General features: G+C 57.3%; 1 protein-coding gene across 2 annotated transcripts; it reads left to right on the top strand.

Moving 5' to 3' along the window:
* The first annotated feature begins 339 nt into the window (after positions 1-339).
* Positions 340-21069, top strand: LMCD1 (LIM and cysteine rich domains 1). 2 transcript variants are annotated; one of them, XM_058813008.1, is made up of 6 exons: positions 340-357; positions 11045-11133; positions 12317-12572; positions 16390-16719; positions 19461-19676; positions 20390-21069. In XM_058813008.1, exons 2-6 carry the CDS (start codon positions 11045-11047, stop codon positions 20543-20545), a joined length of 1047 nt encoding a protein of 348 aa, XP_058668991.1. In that variant the 5' UTR covers positions 340-357; the 3' UTR covers positions 20546-21069. The 2 variants fall into 2 exon arrangements, with proteins under 2 accessions (XP_058668991.1, XP_058668992.1); XM_058813009.1 differs by lacking the exon at positions 340-357 and adding an exon at positions 7992-8004.
* Positions 21070-21461: the final 392 nt, after the last annotated feature.

The following is a 21461-nucleotide window of genomic DNA, read 5'->3' on the forward strand; positions in this document are numbered from 1 at the left end:
CACGGCCAGAGATCCAGGGGCAGCCACAGCTGCTCTGGGCACGTGTGCCAGGGCTGCCCACCCTCACAGGGAACAATTCCTCTGCAGTGTCGCATCTCCCCACGCCCTCTCTGAGGCCATTTTCCCCATCCCCATCCCCATCCCTGTCCCCTTTTCCCTATCCCCATTCTTGTCCCTGTCCCTCTGTTCCCGCCGTGGCCACGCCCCCCTGCGCTTCCCCGCTCGCCATTGGCCAGGAAAGTTTCGGGGCGATCTCGGATTGGCTGAGAGCGGCGCGCGGCCGCCGCGCCCGCCAATGAAAGGCGGCGCTCGGGCAGCGCGAGCGGCGGCGGCGCGGGAGCGGCGGAGCGGCCGGAGGTGAGTGAGGGGCACGGACCGGGGGACAGCGGGAATGGCCGTGATCCCCGTGCCGGGACGGCCCCGGGACAGCGGGAATGATCCCCATCCCTGTGCCGGGACAGCGGGAATGGCCGTGATCCCCGTGCCGGGACAGCCCCGGGACAGCGGGAATGATCCCCATCCCTGTGCCGGGACAGCGGGAATGGCCGTGATCCCCGTGCCGGGACAGCCCCGGGACAGCGGGAATGATCCCCATCCCTGTGCCGGGACAGCGGGAATGGCCGTGATCCCCGTGCCGGGACAGCCCCGGGACAGCGGGAATGATCCCCATCCCTGTGCCGGGACAGCGGGAATGGCCGTGATCCCCGTGCCGGGACAGCCCCGGGACAGCGGGAATGATCCCCATCCCTGTGCCGGGACAGCGGGAATGGCCGTGATCCCCGTGCCGGGACAGCCCCGGGACAGCGGGAATGATCCCCATCCCTGTGCCGGGACAGCGGGAATGGCCGTGATCCCCGTGCCGGGACAGCCCCGGGACAGCGGGAATGATCCCCATCCCTGTGCCGGGACAGCGGGAATGGCCGTGATCCCCGTGCCGGGACAGCCCCGGGAGAGCGGGAATGATCCCCATCCCTGTGCCGGGACAGCGGGAATGATCGCCATTCCCGGGACGAGACAGCCCCGGTACAGCGGGAACCATCCTGATCTCCGTGCCGGGACAGCCCGGGGCACACCGGGAATGATCCCGATCCCCGTGCCGGGACACCGGGAAACATTCCGATCCCTGTCCCGGGACAGCCCCGGAGCGATCCCGATCCCTGTCCCGGGACACACCGGGACTGATCCCGATCCCTGTCCCGGGACAGCCCCGGAGCGATCCCGATCCCTGTCCCGGGACACACCGGGACTGATCCCGATCCCTGTCCCGGGACAGCCCGTGGCACACCGGCAATGATCCCGATCCCTGTCCCGGGGCACGGCGGTACCGATCCCCGCGCCCGAAGATGCCCGGGCACAGCGGGCGCGCCGCGGGCACCGCCCGGCTCAGGAAGCCCGGGGTTATTCCCGGTGTCCCTCATCTCCGGCTGTGCTGCCCTCGCAGTGCGAGCCGGGGCACGGAGCCCGCCGCTCTGCCCTCCTCCCTGCCCTTCGGGGCACCCAGAGCGCTCTGTGCCCGCCCGGCGCTCATTCCGGTGCCAAAATCGCTGCAGCGACGCGTCTGCGGGCAGGGCAGCTGTTAGTGGTGTGAACGAGCCCGTGTGCGGCACAGCTGGGCTGGGCTCTGGGGAACGGAGGGAGGGAGGGAGGCAGGGAGTGCCTTGTCCCCTTGCAGACCCTGTGCGGTGTCGGCTCCGAGAGACGCCGGCCCTTCCTCCCGCAGTGTCCCGCTGCCCTGGCGCTGGGCTCTGGGAGGGATTCTGGCTGCCGGGCCAGAGCCAAGTGTGCAATGGCAGCAGCCGCTCCCGTCGCCTTCCTCTCTGCGCCTCTGTCCCCGCGTGGCTCGGGGTGAGTTCAGCAGCCCGTGTCAGCCCGTGTGATGCCATCTCCCCGGGCAGTGCCCTGGGGCACCCCAGACCCTGCCCTGGGGGGGTTGCTGCCCTCTGCCATGGGGTATTTGGGCAGTGCTGGCCGTGGGGCCACCCTGCCTGTCAGGCTGGGCAGGTCAGCCTGGCTGTTCCTGAGCTGGAGCACCTTCTGTCCCGCTGGGTTTGAGCTGAGCCGCTGCTGATCCCAAGGAAAACTTGCCCGGTGTCACCGTGAGCCTTGCCCGGTGTTAGTGTGAGCCTTACCCAGTGTTACTGTGAGCCTTACCCAGTGTTACTGTGAGCCTTGCCTGGTGTCACCGTGAGCCTTGCCCGGTGTTACTTACCCGGTGTTACTGTGAGCCTTACCCAGTGTCACCGTGAGCCTTGCCCGGTGTCACCGTGAGCCTTACCCGGTGTTACCGTGAGCCTTACCCGGTGTTAGTGTGAGCCTTACCCAGTGTCACCGTGAGCCTTGCCCGGTGTTACCGTGAGCCTTGCCCGGTGTCACCGTGAGCCTTACCCGGTGTTAGTGTGAGCCTTACCCAGTGTCACCGTGAGCCTTGCCCGGTGTCACTGTGAGCCTTACCCGGTGTCAGTGTGAGCCTTACCCGGTGTTACCATGAGCTTTGCCCGGTGTTACCATGAGCTGGCTGCTGTGGCAGGGGTAGCCGGGCACAGGTTGGTGTTTGGCAGCAGGAGCTGCTGTCTGTGTGACCCACAGATGCTGGGCTGGGTTCCTCAGCACCCCCTGCCCTGCTCTCGTGACATACACGATGCTTCGAGGTGGGACTGGGGCACTCAGGATTCCTCCTTCCCTGTGTGCTGCCCTATTGGGGACAGTAAGTGCTGGCTGGCAGGGGCAGGCACCCCCGGTGTGGCCCTGTCCCAGCAGGAGTGGTCAGGGTTTGGTGGGACCTGCTGGAGGGACCTGCTGCTGTGTCACCCCAGGCTCAGAGCAATGTCCTCTCCCAGCAGGTCCCTGCTGCTGTGTCACCCCAGGCTCAGAGCAATGTCCTCTCCCAGCAGGTCCCTGCTGCTGGCACCTCAGCATGTCCAGGGTCCTGGCTGCCGTGGGGAGGGCACCTTTGGGTGCCAGCTGCAGCCCTCGGGAAGCTCGTGCCAGGCGCTGAGTGGGGATGGATCCCACAGGAGTGGAAATGGAGCCTTTTCTCCAGGCTGCTGCTGGGCTGTGGTCAGGCTGGCCCTGGCAGCAGCTCAATCCCTGCCTTGTCTGGACAAGGGCGCTCTGAGGGGCCCAGCTCTGCCAGCAGCCCCAGGCTGCAGGAGCAGGGCTGGGTCTGGACAGCAGGGAGGGCTGAGAAAGTCCCTGCTGTGGGATGAGCCCGGGTGAAGCTGTGTCTGCACTGGAGCCATCTCCCAGGAGCCTCTCAAGCATCACCTGCAGGGGATGCAGCAGGGAGGGCTCACAGTGCACCCCAAAAATGCTTCTGAATGCAGAAAGCATCAGAGACTTCCCAAAATGTGCAGCTGGACGCTCAGCTCCCATTGGGGAAGGGCCAAGGACAAGATGTCACCTTTATGTCACTTAAATCAGAGGCAGTGGCACCGCGGGCAGTGAAGGTGCATTCTGCTGGGGACCCTCGCTGTGGGCAGGGCATGCCAGGCTCTGCACAGCTCTGCACAGCTCTGCACAGCTCTGCTGCCTGTCCCTTCTCACCTGGACACTGCAGGGGGAAAACAGACATGCCAGCTAGCTTGTACTTCAGGAGGGATATGAAATGACATAATGAAAACAAGGAAGGAGAACAATGCAGACGCTGTATCAGTGTCTGCATAATCCACGTCCCTACATTAATGGGTGTCTCTGCAGCAGACGGCTGTTTCATTTCCTGAATCCTAAGGCGGGCACTTTTTCTGGGCATGGTGTGGAATACTGTCAAGTTTTAATTTAGCTTGGCAGTGTCACACAGCCAGTCTGAGCAAGTCGGGGAAGGCAAGTCTGGTACTCATTAGAGCTTGTCGCGAGGCCCCGAAAATTTGATTTTCAATCACTGTTGGGTTTAATTATTGTTGATGTCTTGCCTAGAGTATTCTGGGATTCTTTCTGAGGAAATTAAAGCAGCATGAGTGGGACAGCGTTCTGTTTGGCACGGGGCTTGTTTAGATTAAATTGTAGTGGAGAGTTAGAGCTCAGAGCAGGGAGAAGGCGATGGCTGGCACGGCGTGAGGGCTGGAGCGGGCCCAGCTGGCCAGGCAGCCCCTGGGCTTGTGTACTGTTCTCACTAAACTCTGTCCCTCTTGTCAGAACAAAATAACCCACCAAGCTAAAAGCACCCGTCTGAGCCAAGGTAAAGTTTACTCAGTTAATACAAATTTTAACTTTTTCTTCCTTGGGTTCTCCACGTGGGACTGGCAAACACCCGAAGCATCCTGCAGGACACGGAGCAGGGCTGCTGTGGCAGGGCTAAATGGGCTCCAGGGTATGCTCTGGGGGGGCTTGGTGCCTCAGGGAGAGGCAGGAGCTCCCTCTTGATCAGCAAACCCTGGGTGCTTGAAGAGCCCTCTGCAGGTGTGTGCAGATGTGGATCTTAATGGAGAAACCTGCTCTGGGCAAGTATTTATAGACAGAGAATCATAAAGCAGCACAGGGGTTAAAGACCTTATTTTGGGACTTGGAGCCAGAGCTAAGCAGAGTCCAATGAAATGCAATTTACAAATTACAAAATCCCTCTGGTCCTGCAGAGAGGCAGTGTCTGGAGTATTTGCTTAGGCTGGGGATTTTCTCCTTTTTTAAAGGAGGAAATACTGTATTTCAGCCATGCAGGAAAGGCAGTGCTCAGATGTCCCATCTTGGAGCTACTGTTCCATTTGGAGATGGGGCTCAGAGAAAGGGGAGTGTGTCCTGGCAGCTACTTGCAGTTTTGGAGAGCTGGGGTTCCCTAGTGCTGGCACCAGCCTGATACCATCTCACCTACCCCCAGCACCCACCCCATGGCTTGGTTACACCAGGTGGGCACGGGAGGGTGAATTCTCCCCAGAGCATCCTGATGGCTGCCAGTGTTTGGGGTGGCACAGGCCCTCAGCTCCTGCCGTGGCTTCAGGGCATCAGCAGCCACAAGATTCTGTTTGTGTGCTCCTTCTGGAGCCCTCCAGACCTCCTCACTTCGTGTCCAGCCTGTGTGAGACTGTGAGGCTCGGGGCTGCTGCAGAGCGGCTGCAGTGCAGGAAGGGTGGGCACAGGGGAGGGGGCCCTGCCCTCGTGCCACCTTCAGCTTCCTCCTGTTCCCTCCACCAAAGATCCTTCTCCTGCTGCTGAGAGGGTATTCAGCCCTGGGTCAGTTGTTATATGGTTTGGTGGAAGCAGCTCCTGTCAGTGTCCTGAGGGCTCCCCATTCCCAGTGGCATCCAGAACCTTCTCCCCAGGTGGGAGATGGGGAGCACCCAGCTGGCCTGGGCAGGTCCCTGCAGACCACCCTGAGAGCCTTACCTGGGTGCTCTGGGACTCAGCACATCTGCTGGTTCATCAGCTTTGGGGGGCTCTTCCCGTTCCAGACACTTCCTCACATCTTGCTTTGGGTTTATAATTAAGTCCAAGTATCTGAAGCACTGTCTGGCTTTGTGAAAAAATCTGATTTTTCAGCATTTGCCCTTCTCTTATCATTAATTCACACATTGTTAGTGAAGAAAGGAATGCTGCCAGCTATGTGCTCTTGGAAGAGGGAGCTGTTTGCAGAGGCCTGGTTGTTGGAGCTCTGTCATCCTGTGGGCTGGGATCTGGCAGCTCCATTGAAATAGTTTCCTTCATTATCAGTGCCTTTACCTGCTCTTTATGTTGCTAAAATGAAAGGCAGCAAACTTCTTACTCTGCAGAGTTTAATACAATAAGTGCTTCCAGTATTCCAGATGATATCAACCCATTCACTGATGCCTGAAATAAATCCAATAGAGAGAATTTGGGATGAAGGACAGCCTTTTGTAAGGGAACTTTTTTCCTGTGACTGTGGTAATTGGGATAACGCTTGCTTGGAATCTGGCAGGGAAACAAATTGCTTGCAGGTCATGATTACAATGGATGTTTTCTATGAAAATGAGAAGAAAATAAATCAAAACATCCCTTTGCTGTTCTCAGAGCTGCAGTGGTGAATGTGTTCATTGGTTAATGCACGTCTGGGGGCAGCTGCTTGTCTTGCTCAGAGTTATTCCCCTTGCAGTCAAGGAGCCTCTCCTGAGACCCAGGGCAGCCCCCAGTGTCCCACCCGAGCTGCCTCTGCAGGAGCTCAGGGGACGTTTGGGCTGCTCTGTGCCAGCACTGGGAGCTGGTTCTGAGCTGGCCCTCACCAGGCGCTGGGTGCAGTCATGGAAGGTGAGAGCTTAAGGTCCCGTGCAACCCAAACCCTTCTGTTTGCTGGTCATCAGCAGCAAGGGAAGAGTTCAGCCGAATGGCCAACATGTGAGCTGGAGCATGCGGCATTCCCTTGGATGTAAACCCCTGCACCCTCCAGTTACTGGAAATCCAGCAGGAAGTTTGAGCTGGCCCCAAATCCATCAGGAAGTTTGAGCCGGCCCCAAATCCATCAGGAAGTCTGAGCCAGCCCCAAATCCATCAGGAAGTTTGAGCCAGCCCCAAGTCCTTAAGGAAGTTTGAGCTGGCCCCAAGTCCTTATGGAATTTTGAGCTAGCCCACTGTTATTATGCAAGCTTAGCTCTATTATAGTCAAATCATGACAACAAATGATCTGCTCTCCATCCCATCCCTCAGCAATTGTGCTGAGCAGACTGGTCCCACCCATGTGAATATTGTGTGGCTTTCCCTGTTCCTTTGTTCATGGGTCTGGTTCAGAGTTAGCTGTAAATCTCCAAAACTCACTGCAGCTGGAGGAACCCCCAAAGGGCTCTGGAGGTCTCTCAGCCTCCCTGGAGCTCTCTCCTGCCATGCTGGGATCGAGGGCAGGGTGTCTGGTGCTGCAGGAAGGGTTGGATGGAGCCTGCCTGGCCACTGGGGAGCACGGGCTGTGGGGAGAGGTGAAACGAGGACCTCAGCTCTGAAGGGCTGTTGTGAACTTGGAGTAACTTTTTGGAAACCAGCTTTTCCTCTTCCCTCCCTAAAAAGGAGGGGAAAACATACTTGAGGTGGTTACGTGTCTCCAGCACCATTTCGGTCTCCAAATAGGGTGTTGTGCAATAAATGCTTTTGGGATCCAGAAGCCTCTGTGGAAGCAGCAGGGCCTCCTTTGCCAGCCCCTCCTGGGCCTGTGGCTGTGGCACTGTGTCCCCAAAGCCCTTTGGGGGCTAGAGGGACGTGGGTGGCTCAGGCAGCAGTGCCAGGATGGGGGACTGCCGTGGGACACCCTTGGCACTGCCAGGATCTGCCCTGGTGCCACTCGTGCTCTGCTGGCACCGGGCACAGCACGCAGAGAGAGCCGAGTCCTGTGTGTCCCCTGCTGCCCCTGGGGGTGTGCTGGGCTGGGGGTGTGTGCTGGGGTGTGCTGGGGTGTTCTAGAGGTGTGCTGGATCCTCCATGGTCCTGGACTAACCACCACGCTGGCCAAGCTTGCTGAAACTCTGAACGTGATTTCAGGTCTGTGCTCCACAGGTTCTGCTGCCCCTGGGGACAGTCCCTGGCTCCAAACCCAGCAAACCCAATCTGTCAAACTGGTTTCAGCAGAGCCTTTGGCAAAGGGTCCTTGGCTGGGGTGGGCTGGGCTGGCCAGAAGGTGACAGAACCAGACCCCTGTGGGGTCTCAGCTGAGCAGCAAACAGAGCAGGCTGTGCAGCTGCAACCTGACCTGCTCAGAGCTCCTGGCCAGGGCTCCATGTCACCAGACCTGCCAGGGAAGCTCAGTGCTCCTTTCCAGAGGAGTCCTCAAGCTCTGGAGCAAGCTGGGGCTGTGTTTGGGTTCTTTCCTTGTCACTTGTCCCTCCAGGCTCTCCATTTCCAGCTGCTCAGCGACTGATGGCCGTGCCTTTGGCTGGTGTAGCAGCAACCCATGGCATGACTGGTGTGCTCCTGACACTGCTCAGCAATGTTTCTGTGGGTAGAACAGCCTCGATTTCCTATCATTTCACTACCCAAGAATTTCCTCTGCCCTGACTTGCTTTCTGTCTTCTAGCAGCAAGAATGCTGTGAGGCACAGAAAGCCGAAACAGAAATCTTGCAAGGAGCGTCTATCTGGTCCTGGTGAGCAGGATTTGCTTTTCTTCAGCCAGTTTGTTGACACAGGCCTGGTTCTGGGGTTTTGGCACTTTTTTAAAGCATTACAAATGTCTCCAAACCTTTTTTGTTAAGGTGATGCCAAAGTTCAGCTGCGCTTCTCGGATGGGCTTGGGCATAGGTGGAGCCTGGGACAGAGCATTTGTTTCACATTATCTCACCGGCTTTGGGGTTTTTGCAGTGTCTTGCATAATTTTTGCACAGAAATCTCCTTTTATGCCGATGTGAGGAGCTGCAGCAGAGCGTGAGGAGCAGCTCAGTGCCTGGGCAGGACGTGCAGTGCCCGGGCACTGGCGCCTGTTGTGTCTGGCCCTGCACAGGGACGGGAGTGAGAGTGGCTCAGCTCTCCCTTCTGGAGGAGTGAGGAGAGCACTGTCCTCCAGACAGAGCCTGCCTGGCCTGTCAGAGCCTCCAGAGCTGCTGGCCCCAGTGTCTGAGCTTGCTGGGCACCCCTGGGGCTGTGAGTTCCTGCCCTAGCACTGCCCCGTGCCAGCTTGTCCGGGGAGCTGCCTGTGCTGCTGAGCACGCTTCTCCCTGTGCCCTTCCCCTTGAGTGAATGAGCCTTTCCCAAAGGAGTTTATTTAATCCAGATGTTTGTATCTTAGATAAACCACCACTCGCAGTGCCTTGCTGATGCTCAGCTCCTGTTTGACTCACTAAGATCGGAGCCAGCTAAACCCCAGCAGTTCGTGGTACCTGGGACAGGGCTGGGAATGGTGTGTGGGAATCCTGTGTCTGTCTGTCCTGCACAGCTGGCACAGGAGGAAGAGGAGCTGCAGCATCATCGCTGGGTTTGCCCCTGAGCAAGATTCAGAGCCTGGGTCAGCCCAAGGACCCCGTGGGTCCCTGCTGGGGAGCAGCAGCTGCTCTTTGCCTCAGTCCTTTCCCTGCTCTTGGTCCCTCCCTTTGAAATTAGCCTCTTGTGAGGTGCCAAAGGGTGATTTAAATAGTGCATTTAATTTAAAGACTGCAGGACTGTGGCAAGGCGGAGAGTGCAGGGACTGCAGCCATGGGCAGGTACCACTCTGGGCACCTCCACAGCCTCACCCTGCTCTGCTGAGCCTCTGCTGGGCCAGCTGGAGGAGGATCCCTGTGGGTCCCTCCCAGGGCAGATATTCTGAGAGTCTGACAGGCTCCCAGTGTGTGTGCACAACTGAGGAGTCAGGTCCTAGAACAAGCTCCTGCCTCGAGGGAGATAAAGACCTTTCACAAAACCTGATCACTGGCCCCAGAAAGGCTGGGAGCTGCGGGCCCTGCGTGTGCCACAACCCTGATGGGAAGGGCAATCTGTGGTGGGCACAGTGGTCAGAACTTGCCCAGCCCTGACAGGTGGCTGTCCCTCCTGGGGCTGGGGGTGCTGGGGGCTGATCCCTGGCTGCAGGGGCTGGGGGTGCTGGGGGAACCCATGGGGGCTGATCCCTGCAGGCAGGGGCTGGGGGTGCTGGGGGAACCCATGGGCTCTGATCCCTGGCTGCAGGGGCTCGGAGCTGCTGAGCTGGGCTCACACTCCCCTGGTGCTGCACTGCTCCTGCTGGGCTTGGCACCGTCCCTGCTTCCCCTCAGCTCGTTTTTCCAGGGAACAAGCGTGTCTTTCAGGCAGGAGCCTGACAGCTCCTGTGTAAACATCCAGGCTGAGATAAATTCAGCGTCTGCTGGTGTCACCTTGCCCTGGTGCCTCCCGCAGCACTTTGTTTTTGTCTCCTGCAGTATCCTGCTGCGTTCCTCACGCTCAAAAAGCCGTGTTTGATAAATCCACGGGGCAGGCAGGAAATAGGTTTGTTCTCCAATGTTATGGCTCCTGGTGTGGGTTTTTGCTTGTCTTCGTCCTGTTGGGAGGTTGTTAGGATGTCTCTGCAGCAGTGATCACCCAAGGATGGGTGACTTTTGCCTGTTTTCAGTGAGCAGCAAAAAGTGCAGCACAGCCACAGCCCCCCTTGTCACTCCAGCACCCCCTCTGCTCCCCAGAGCATTTCCCCACTGTATTTCCTGTTCACTATGGAAACCACCCCTAAAGTCCAGTGCCAGAGGCATGGAAACCTCCCACATTCCCAAAATACCCTTGGAGACACACCAAGGAGGTCCAAGCTGCAGTAAAGCAAGTTCAACACCAGGTTATGGCAGTGCACCTCCATGTGTCCTGCCTGACCTTCTGCCCTGCACAGATCCATTGCAGTACATGAACTCTGTAAACTGGATCAGAATGGCACCTGAGGTCTCTGAGGATGGGGTGAAGGTGGTTGCCCAGTGTGTGGGCATGTTCCCTGGGTTTGAGGTGCCAGCCCCTCCACCTTCCCTCACTTTGAAGGGAAACACTTCACCCAGCACCCTTAGATAAACTTGGCAGGGTTGTGTGGACGTGGTCAGATGGTGTTGGGGGATCTGGGGTTTCATGGGACTCAAGGGCTGGCTGAGGGGATGGCTGTCTGCAGGGCAGTGTGCCCTGTCAGTGCTGTCCCAGGGAGCCCTAGGGACAGAGCCCTGCCAGCTGTGTGCTGCTGCAGCTGTGTGTGTGCTGCTGCAGCTGTGTGTGTGCCGCTGCAGCTGTGTGTGTGCCGCTGCAGCTGTGTGTGTGCTGCAGCTGTGTGTGTGCCGCTGCAGCTGTGTGTGCTGCTGCAGCTGTGTGTGCACTGCTCCAGCTGTGTGCTGCTCCAGCTGTGTGCACTGCTCCAGCTGTGTGCACTGCTGCAGCTGTGTGTGTGCTCCAGCTGTGTGTGTGCTGCTCCAGCTGTGCGCTGCTCCAGCTGTGTGTGTGCTGCTCCAGCTGTGTGTGCTCCAGCTGTGTGTGTGCCGCTCCAGCTGTGTGTGTGCTGCTCCAGCTGTGTGTGCTGCTCCAGCTGTGTGTGTGCTGCTCCAGCTGTGTGTGTGCCGCTCCAGCTGTGTGCTGCTGTTTTGCAGATGTCGGGGAGCCAGCCGCAGGTGGGAAGAGGTGTGCCCTGCCTGCGCTGCTCCAGCCGTGTGTGTGCCGCTCCAGCTGTGTGTGCTCCAGCTGTGTGCTGCTGTTTTGCAGATGTCGGGGAGCCAGCCGCAGGTGGGAAGAGGCGCGCCCTGCCTGCGCTGCCGGGGGCTGTGCACGGGCTTCGAGCCGCACTCCTGGAGGTAACGTTGGTCCTGCCTGATCCTGCCTGAAATGGGGCTGCTGCTGACACAACACCTTGAAATGATGCTTCATTCCCAGTTTTTCCTCTTAAAACCACAGATTCGGGTAGATAGCCCCTGATAGCAGCAGCACACCAGGACAGTGCCCAGCTCAGGGCAGGGGCTGCTCCCTGCTCCTGCAGGACAGCAAAGGGGCTGTGAAACGGAATGCAGACATCCAGATGTCGCTCATTAAAAGAGAATTATTGCCCTCTGAGCTGCCTCACAAACACTGGGCTCCCCTGTGCTCTGGGGAGCCCCCCAGCGTGCTGGGCCCGTGGTGGTGGGGCAGGGAGGCAGTGGTCCAGCTGTGCTGCTGCAGCTGGAATGCCTGGGATGCCTTCAGCTCCGCTTGTGATACCTCAGCTGTGTGAAATCCAAACTTTAAAGCACTCATTTGGTGGAAGTACAGCCATTTTTTTTATTGACTCCATTAAAGGCTGGCTGGACTCATTCTTACTCCACGATCCTGCTGAAATCCTCGGGGTTGTGTCAGAGTTACTTTGCCCTTTTTGCTATTAGTGTTTGATGGCAGTGCTGGCCACCAGAGTGTCCTTAGACACTTGTCTGTGTGATTTATACCCATTATCATTCAAATTACAGTCAATTAAGCATCAGTTCCTTCCAGCAGTCCCTTTTTTAATGGCATGTAAAGATTCATAATAGGCAAGGCTGGTGCTGGTCTGTTGGAATCTGGTGAGGAGAATTATCTCCAATCTCATGATGCTTGAAGGGGTTTCCAGAGTTCAGGGGAAGAAGCAGCTCCCTGTGGGTGGGAGACAGCAGATTTTGCATTGCCAGGACACAGGGAATGTGCCAGGACACACTGTCAGAGGGCAGGGATGGATGGGATATTAGAAATTGTTCCCTGGAGGGTGGGCAGGCGCTAGATCCCTGGCAGTGCCCAAGGCCAGGTTGGACACTGGGGCTGGAGCACCTGGGACAGTGGGAGGTGTCCCTGCCATGGCAGGGGTGGCACTGGGTGGGCTTTGAGGTCCCCCCAACCCAACCCAACCCAACCCAACCCATCCCATTCCCCCCTGAGCCTTTTGTCCGTGCCACGAGCCCAGGCAGTGTGTGCCCCTGGGCAGAGGCTGGCAGCCCATGCCCAGCTCACCCTGGGCGCTCTCTCGGGCTCTCCCAGGAAGATCTGCAAGTCGTGCAAGTGCAGCCAGGAGGAGCACGGGCCGAGCTCGGAGCTGGACGATGACCGCAAGGTGGGCAGGCTGCTCGCGGGCTCCCGGCACGCCTCGCTCACGGCCCGGCTCAAGGGCGGCGACGGCGCCCGCGTCTACAAGAGGAACCGCATGATCGTCACCAACCCCAACATCTCGGGCAAGGACCCCACCTTCGACACCATCACCTACGAGTGGGCTCCCCCCGGCCTCACCCAGAAGCTGGTAAGGGCACCCGGGGGGCTGGGAGCAGAGCTGTGCCCTGCAATGGGGTACTGGGGGGAAACAGGAACCCGTGTGTGCCTCGGGGAGCAGAGGGTGCAGAGCACTCGTGTTTGGAGCACTGTCAGTAAGCAGAGCAGGTGGGAGAGGGGGATGGAATGCCTTTGGGGTTTATGGGTTTGTTTACATTTCTAGGAGAAGCCTTAATGGATTTTACAACTAGAAAGCTCTTAGTCTTTTGGTAAAGCCCATCTGCAGTAAAAGCATGGCTGGGGAGAGATCCCATCCCTGCTGCCCTGTGCAGCCCATGCCTGCTCCAAAGCCCCAGGCTGGATGTAAGAATGACTCCTCCAGGCCTTCTGGGGGTGTCTGGGCTGGGCACGCAGAGGAGCAGGAGTGGGGCTGGTGGGCAGCTGGGTGGTTGTGCCCCAGGGCTCCTCCTCTCCTGCTCTCAGAGAGCATCCCTGTGCTGCTGGAGGAGTCCTTGCCTGGGGAGTGGGCTCGCAGGCCCATTCCCGGGGTCCCTCACAGTCCCTCTGATGAAGAACAGCAGCCCAGCCTGTTCCAGCAGCCTTGAGGAGCTTCCTGCCCCAGGAGCAGGGGTGAGAGGGCTCCCCGTGCCCGGGTGTGAGCCTGGTGAGAGCTGAGCTCAGTGCCTGAGAGCTCCTGCCTGCAGCTCTGCCCACTGCTGCTCCCTGCAGCACCACTCTCATCTCAGCCCTGGAGCTGGGCATTTCTTCCTTACAGTTTAAGCATAATCTGGTCCAAATAAAAACAGTGTTATAAAGAGAGCTCAGTGTAAAAAGGTGAGATAGGGAGTGTGGTCCCCTTCCGAGGGCTGGATTCAAAACCAAGCCCCTAGCCCAGCTCCACCTCCCTGCCATGCCTGGTTTCCATCTGGACCAGCTGTGTGGGAAGGGGTGGAAGTGGTTTTCAGCATGGGGAAGTGGGAGCCAGCAGAGCATTTCTTGTGGGAAAGCCTTTAGCTGGCTTTTCACTGTGCTGTGGTGTAAAATCTTCTGGGTGCCATTGTTAAGAGTGAGCAGTGAAGAGCTTCTGCTCCTCAAATGAAACAAATAGCTGCAAGCTATTGATACCAATCAACAAAAAAAGCTGCTGAAAATGCAACCAGAGATCTTTTAAAAGAAGAATTTGGGATATAGGTGTGAAAGTCCAGCTGCAGCCCCTACAGCCAGACTGGTTAATTTGGCTTAAAGCCAGTTGTCCTGAGGGCTTGGACAGGCTGGGTTGGGGCTGAGCTGTGTGCTGGGGATGCTTCATCAAGGCCCTTCCCTTCCCTTCCCTTCCCTTCCCTTCCCTTCCCTTCCCTTCCCTTCCCTTCCCTTCCCTTCCCTTCCCTTCCCTTCCCTTCCCTTCCCTTCCCTTCCCTTCCCTTCCCTTCCCCCCAGCCCAGTCCCACACTCCTGATGGTGGAGGTTTAAAAACTTTATGAAAGTTTTTGGTCTCTTTATGGTGCCAGGACAGGCTGGAATATCTCTTGGTTCAAGTAAACAAGGAGCAGGAGCTTTGGAGACAACCTTGATAAATTCTGGCTGGCAGATCAGCTTGACAAGCTTTGGGCAGAGGTGTTGGATGTCAGCCATTCTGGGGATGGTTTCAAAGGTTCTTGGGCCAGAAGGCTGTTAGTGCACAACTGCCTGGCTCCAGGGCTTTCCTCCTCAAGGCGGGCTGCAAACCTGGGACGCCTTTTCACCTTGTTTTGCTGAAGTGGATGGTCAATAATAGGAGGAAGTTCAGAGCATTCTTGTTAAGCCGTGCCTGCAGAAGTCATGAACCAGATACTTAGGTCCTTGGAGACAGGGAAAAGAACATATCATAAAATAGCCCCAAGATCCAGTGGTGAGCAGTGAAAACTAAAATGCTCTTCCTCCAAATTACCTGCACTCAGGCAGCATAGTGAAGCACTGGCCATAACAATAAGTGATAGCAGCAGAGGTAGCAACTTCTTCTTATACTTCATGGCAGTTTTTGGTGTCAGGTTGGACTTTTTGGACTTTTTCCCCCAATCTTTTCTCTGGACACATTTTTTTTGACATCTGCAATTATAACTTCAAGCATTCCCTTGAAATCTCACTGCCTGTCTGGGCAGATACTGCAACCTGCCCCTGAGCAGGCTTTAAGTAAGCCTTTAGAAAAGCCTTGAGGCTTTGCTTTCCTCATTCTCAGCACAAACACTTTGTGTTGGGAATGGAGTTCCTGGAGGTGGGGCAGACCAGGAGGCTCCAGGTGCCTGTGCTGGCCCCTTGCTCTGGTGTAAATGTTCATTAGTCCCGGCACATCAGTGGATTGAGGTTTCTCCCCACGTTGCTGCTCTGCTGGAGCTCTGCTGTGCTGGTGGTCCTGCTCTCACAGCATCAGTTCAGTTGTTTCCTGTCCACTTGTGGGGCAGAGCCTGGGAGGAGCAGTCAGGGAGTCCTTGTCTCTTTCTCCTCATTCCTCTTAGGATTCCTCGCGTCTGTGAAAGCCATTTGTGCACCAGGTCACTGCCCAGCATCCCACAGCTCTCCAAGCAGCTCTTCCCAAACTCCACCTTGTCCCACAGGGCAGCAGCCTTCCCAGGAAACTGGACGTCAGCCCTGCCTTGCACAGGGGCACGATGTACCATGCTGATGTCTGATATCCCAGTGTGCAGTGATTTAACTTGCACCCCAAGAGGGGGGAAGAAGCCCTGCTTCCATGGAATCATTATCTGCTGCTGTTGCACATTTCCTGTCAGGAATTCCGCCCACAGCACTGCTCTCTGCCTCAGAGGAGCCAAGCTGGAAGGCACTTGGAAGCTTTTCCTGACGTGCTGAAGAGTTCAGTGCTGGGCAAGAATTTCTGTGCTGAAAAGTCCAGCCTGAACCAGCCTGTGTGCCACAAACAGTTAAATCTCTTTGCTAAGTTCTTTAAGCTGGAGTTCTCAAGTGCTGACCCAGTAAGAAGGAAATCTAATGCAGCTGGATGCTGGTCTAGCAGGGAATGGCAGGGAGCCAACTGGCTGCCCTGTCCCTCTTCACACTACAATAGGAAAATGCCGGAGTGGGAAACTCCCTTCCCCTGCTTGGGCCAGGAGCAGTTAACTGTGCAGCCGCCGTGGGCCACGGGCACCAACCAGCCTCAAACTGAGAGGCGTTTATCTGCTGCTGAGGTCCTGTTAAATCAGAGCCTTCATTTGGGGCACTTTGTGGGCATTTCCTTTCTGTGTCACGGGGCATCGGTGACCAAACCCTTCCCTCTGCTGTGAAACCAGCAGTCAGGTGGAACTGGTCAGTGTCACAGACTCACTGCCAGCTGCATTTTTCCTTGTTATGATGATTTCAGTACTGTGTGTCCCATGCAGTGCATGGCTCTGTGTCCCCTGCAGGCCATGCAGTGCTGTGTCCCCTGCAGGCCATGCAGTGCTGTGTGTCCCCTGCAGGCCAGGCAGTACTGTGTGTCCGCTGTAGTACATGCAGTGCTGTGTGTCCCATGCAGTACAAGGCCCCTGTGTCCCCTGCAGGCCATGCAGCGCTGTGTGTCCCATGCAGTACACAGTCTGTGTGTCCCCTGCAGGCCATGCAGCGCTGTGTGTCCCATGCAGTACAAGGCCCCTGTGTCCCCTGCAGGCCATGCAGTGCTGTGTGTCCCATGCAGTACACAGTCTGTGTGTCCCCTGCAGGCCATGCAGTGCTGTGTGTCCCATGCAGTACAAGGCCCCTGTGTCCCCTGCAGGCCATGCAGCGCTGTGTGTCCCATGCAGTACACAGTCTGTGTGTCCCCTGCAGGCCATGCAGCGCTGTGTGTCCCATGCAGTACAAGGCCCCTGTGTCCCCTGCAGGCCATGCAGTACATGGAGCTGGTGCCCAAGGAGCTGCAGCCCGTGGCGGGCACGGAAGGCGCCTGGCAGCGGCGGCGGCGGCTGGCACGGCAGCTCCCGCTGCACGACCAGGACCCGGCGCAGTGCCGCGGCCTGGCCGAGGGCGAGCAGCAGCTCATGCACGACTTCGTGACAAGGTACAAGGCCGAGGCCCTGGGCGTCGGGGAGGTGGCGCTGCCGGGCCAGGGCGGCGGGAAGAAGGAGGAGGAGAAGGCCCAGGAGAAGGGCATCGAGCCCAGCACAGCCCCCGAGTCACCCAACGGGGCCCTGGAGAGCACGGCCGGGCACTACGTGAGTGAGGGATGGGACGGGATGGGGTGGGATGGGATAATGGGATGGGAGCTCTGGGGCTGCTCCAGGCTCAGGGAGCCACTGGTAATAGATTTGGTCTCCACTCCAGGGGCAAAACCTCACAGCAGGCAGGGTGATCTGTGCCTTGTCCCCATCCTGCTCCCAGGGCATTCCCCATGCCTGCTGCAGGCTCGGTCTCATCACGATGCTTTGGAGCAGCACTGTGAGGGCCTGGAGGGCTCCTCTGCTCCAGCGAGCCCTGCTGAGCACAAGGGTCCATTGGCAAGGCTGATGAGGGGCATTCTCCTCTTCTTCATCTCCTTTCTCTGCAGCAAAGGCCTTGCTGGGCCACCAGGGTCAGGGAAATCTCACTGTGGGAGCTGGTTTCAGCTCTGGGTCCTTGGCAGGTTGAAATGTTGGGCATGACACATGTCTGGATGATATGGGCAGTGTTTCAGTTGAAAGCTGAACTTGATGATCTTGGAGGTCTTTTCCAACCTTCCCCATTCTGTGATGCAAGTCAGTATTTCCAAGTAGGCTTCTTACCCCATAAGACCTCAGATGGCAGGAGGTGAGGGCTCTGTCCAGTTAGCAGAGCTGTGAACATGGAGATGGTGTTCCCAGGGCTGTAATCACTCTGGGGAAATGGAAACAGCTGCCCTGGTTCCCTGGGCACACAAATACATTTCCACAGAGAAATGGCTGAGATTCCTCAACACCCTTTTAGATTTATATCCCCCAGCGCTGTCTGGAGTGCTGCTGAGCAGATGCTTATAAAATATGGTGAGTGGAAATACCTTGTCCTGGTCCTTGTGAGGGTGACTTGCAGCAGAGGATTTAAAGCTGAAAAAGCAAATAGTGTCCAAGTGGTTTTAAGAGGAGATTCCTTCCTGCCATTCCTGCACTGAGGTTGTACATGAAAGAGCAGTTTTCATTTACAGTCCATATTGGGTAATGTCTCCCCTCTACCATGGTCTCTTAGCATACTGCTGACTTTGAATCCAGTGGCACGGTAAGGATTTTCACTATTGCAACAAAACACTGAATTTTAAGATAAAAAATAGCCAAAAAAGGAAGGTTTCCTTTAAACACATCAATAAGTCATCCTAGCAATGAAGGTTTACTTAAACTGCGAGTTTGTCCTTTCAAATAAATAAATACATAACTGTGATGTTATTCTCCTTAGTTTGAAGCATCATTTCTCTCAAGGCACCAGCTGAAAAATGGAGCAGCTTTCAGAGCAGTGGCAGATCCTCTGGGACAGCCAGGCTGTGCAGCCCAGGCATGGCAGAGCCGGGGAGGACTGGGGACACTGACCCCATGTGCCTCCACATCCCTGCTGCAAGTCTGTCCCACGGGATGGGTGCTCTCACAGAGCTCAGAATCCTGACCCCCACAACTGGGAACTCCTCTGGTATTAAAGGTTTGATTCCTGCCCTGGAATCAAATCCAATCCTGAGGCAATTGATCCAAATTAATCACTGTTCCCAAAAGCCTGAGGCCAGCAATGCAGGGAGTGCTCAGAGTGCTGGTGGTGTCCGGGGGCTCCTTCTCTGGGAGCTGGCACTGCAGAGCAGGAGCTGGGCATGAGCAGGGTGGGAAAGCCAAGAGAACAGGACACTTTCTTGGCCAACACCTCAGCTAATAAAGTGTTCACTCCTCTGCCTGCATGATGGAGGTGTAGGAGCACCAAGCTGTAATCCCACCTCAAACTTGAAGGATCACCTCTTTGTAGTGTGTAAATAGCAGGATGTGGAAGTTATACAATGCTTAGGAAAAGCCTTGTGAATAGATTTTCCCTGTGAATAATTTCCATAGAGAGAAACAGCAAAATAAGTTGTTTTTTTAACAGTTCTTGCTGGCAAGAAACTTGAGCTCAGGGCTGGAAGCTGCAGTGTTTGTTCTTGCTTTAGATCCTGCAAGATAGCAGGGCTGGCTGCTGGGGCTGTGGCCCTTGGGGCTGGCAGGGCAGAGGCAGCTGTGGGGTCTGGCTCTGGGCTGACCCCAAATCTGGGGCCTCAGGAAGGTGTTGGGGGCATGGGGCAAAGGCCTGGGTCTGGTGTGATGGGTGCAGAGCCTGGGAGAACCCAACCCAAACCATTCTGTGGTTCTGTCATTATACCTGTTAGAAGCTGTTGACTTCAATTGGGGTGTTTTTACTTGTCATCTGACCACAGGGCCATTGCCAGTCCCTGCCCCTGTGCCACCTGGAGGGGACACTGCTGTGCCAGGGCTCTGGTGGGGCACAGCAGTGTAACCACAGCCCCTGTGACACACAGGCTGCTCCCAGCTTCAGCGGGAGCTGGAGCAACATCCTGCCAGCCTCCAAGTGGAGCTTTAAGGCTGGCTCTTCACTAATCACAGGATTGCTCTGCAGGCACAGATAAAGAGCAGACCTACTTGGTCTGGTGTGTAATGTGCATGGATGCCATTAATCTTGAGATTAATCACATCTAATTCTGGCTCTTTGGCCTGTTAGAAATAGAAAACACTTGCTGAAATCTGTGGAGTGACAGCTGAGTTAGGCACAGACAGAAAACAGTGGGAAAAGACCAAAGTTCCTGATCTCTTTTCAAATTTACATCTCTGATGTGCTGCACCATGGGAATTCTTAGCTTCTTGGAGAACCTTTGTATTTTGTTGGGGGTATTGGTTTGGAAGGGTCCCAAAGTCGCTCGGAATGAGCTGCCCAGCAGTGTGTGCATCCCCCTGCCCACGCTGACCTCCACCCCTCCACGCAGCGCTGCGAGGCGTGCCAGCAGCCCGTGCCCGGGGACTGCCCCGTGGTGTACGCCGAGCGCGCCGGCTACTCCCGCCTGTGGCACCCCGCCTGCTTCGTGTGCTGCCGCTGCGCCGAGCCCCTCGTGGACCTCATCTACTTCTGGAGGAGCGGGGCCGCCTGGTGCGGGCGCCACTACTGCGAGAGCCTGCGGCCCCGCTGCGCCGGCTGCGACGAGGTACGCGCTGGGATGGAGCCCTGGGCCGGGGGAGCTGGGATCTCCTGGTGGGGAACGACCAGAGCCCCTGGGATCACCTGTGCCAGGGCACAAAGTGACCCGAGCCTCTGGGATCCCCTGTGCTGGGTGGGAGCCACCGGTGGCCCTCTGCTCGTGCCAGTGCCAGGCTCAGCCAGGGCTTCTGAGCAGCCTGGGCCAGGGGAAGGTGTCCCTGTCCCGGGCAGGGGGCTGGGACAAGCTGACCAAGGGGCAGGTGTCCCCATCCTGGGCAGGAGGGTGGGACAAGCTGACCAAGGGGCAGGTGTCCCCATCCTGGGCAGGAGGGTGGGACAAGCTGACCAAGGGGCAGGTGTCCCTGTCCCGGGCAGGAGAGCGGGACAAGCTGACCAAGGGGCAGGTGTCCCTGTCCCGGGCAGGAGAGCGGGACAAGCTGACCAAGGGGCAGGTGTCCCCACCCTGGGCAGGAGGGTGGGACAAGGTGACCAGCCTGGATTAGTGGAAGGTGTCCCTGCCCCAGGCAGGAGAGCGGGACAAGCTGACCTTCACAGGTCCCTTCCAGCCCAGACCATCCTGAGATTATTCTGTGTACCCGTTCCTGAGCTCCACGGCTGATGGGCTTGGTGGGAGCTGTGGGGTGGCTCTCCCTGATCCTGCCATGCTCCAGCTTGGTGGGGTGGTGGAAATGAGCAGTTGTCTGTCTGTCTGTCCCGTAGATCATCTTCTCGGAGGACTACCAGCAGGTGGAAGGGCTGGCCTGGCACCACAAGCACTTTGCCTGCCTGGAGTGTGAGACGCTGCTGATGGGCAAACCCTTCACCCTGGCCAACACCAGCCTGCTGTGCAGCACCTGCAGCCAGAGCAGGGCCTGAGCAGGGCCAGAGGGGCTCCCACCTGGACTGGGGGCATTGGGAAACACAGCACATGGGGAAGGTTACCAATTTAAGAGTCTGACTATTCACTTGCAAGCAGCTCCCTGTGCCCTGGCATCCAGCACAGCGTGAGGAAGGTGTTTCCTTGGGGCCCTCTTGGATCTGCCAGCGAGCCCTTGTGCCCACGTGTACCTGCCAGGAGCACCTGGAGAGGAAAGCAAAGGAGGGGCTGGGCTCTGCTGGCTTTTGTCAAGTCTGTCCAACCTTCTTATGACTAAGATCTTGCAATAGTCTTTTGGAAATAACACATCTCAACAGTAACTTCTGGCATACTAAACCTACAGTTGTGGTCAAAAACAAGGGGTGTTTGTGGTTTTTAAATCCTTACTGGAATTAGGCTAACAGGCTGCTGCCACTGTGCCAAGGCAGTGGGTTGGAGGAATGTGATCAGCTTGCTGAAAGCAATGGTGTAAAATTGCCACACGCAGCTGGGGCTTTGTCCTGTGCAAAAAAAAAAAGCCAAGGAGTGGGCACAGAGGGCAAGGGGAGAGGGGTAGGGCAGGCTGTGCCTGGTCACTGGCTGACTCAGCCCCTGGAGCTGCCACCCGGGAACTGGAACGTGAAGAATTTTGTGGAAAACAGCTTTATCAGCTGTCCTGGGGGGCACAGTGTGTGTGTGTGTGTGTGTGTGTGTGGTGTGTGTCCCTGGGATGCTGCAGTGCCACTTTTCCCCTGCAACACTTCAGTGACCCTTCCAGGTGCCAGGCAGCTGGACCTTCCTGCGTGGGGAACACTGGGGACACTGGGGTCCTGCTGGGGACATTGGGGTCCCGCTGGGGACTCTGGGGTCCTGCTGGGGACATTGGGGTCCCGCTGGGGACTCTGGGGTCCCACTGGAGACACTGGGGTCCCGCTG

Source organism: Ammospiza caudacuta, chromosome 12, assembly GCF_027887145.1.
Source record: "Ammospiza caudacuta isolate bAmmCau1 chromosome 12, bAmmCau1.pri, whole genome shotgun sequence".
NCBI lineage: Eukaryota > Metazoa > Chordata > Aves > Passeriformes > Passerellidae > Ammospiza > Ammospiza caudacuta.

What these genes read in the sequence shown, in the direction of transcription:
- LMCD1 (XM_058813008.1), top strand. Translation starts at nt 11,045, where the DNA reads ATGTCGGGGAGCCAGCCGCAGGTGGGAAGAGGCGCGCCCTGCCTGCGC. An exon ending in AGAGCACGGCCGGGCACTAC is followed by an intron (nt 16,720 to 19,460) that starts GTGAGTGAGGGA and finishes CCCTCCACGCAG; the next exon opens with CGCTGCGAGGCGTGCCAGCA. An exon ending in GCTGCGCCGGCTGCGACGAG is followed by an intron (nt 19,677 to 20,389) that starts GTACGCGCTGGG and finishes TCTGTCCCGTAG; the next exon opens with ATCATCTTCTCGGAGGACTA.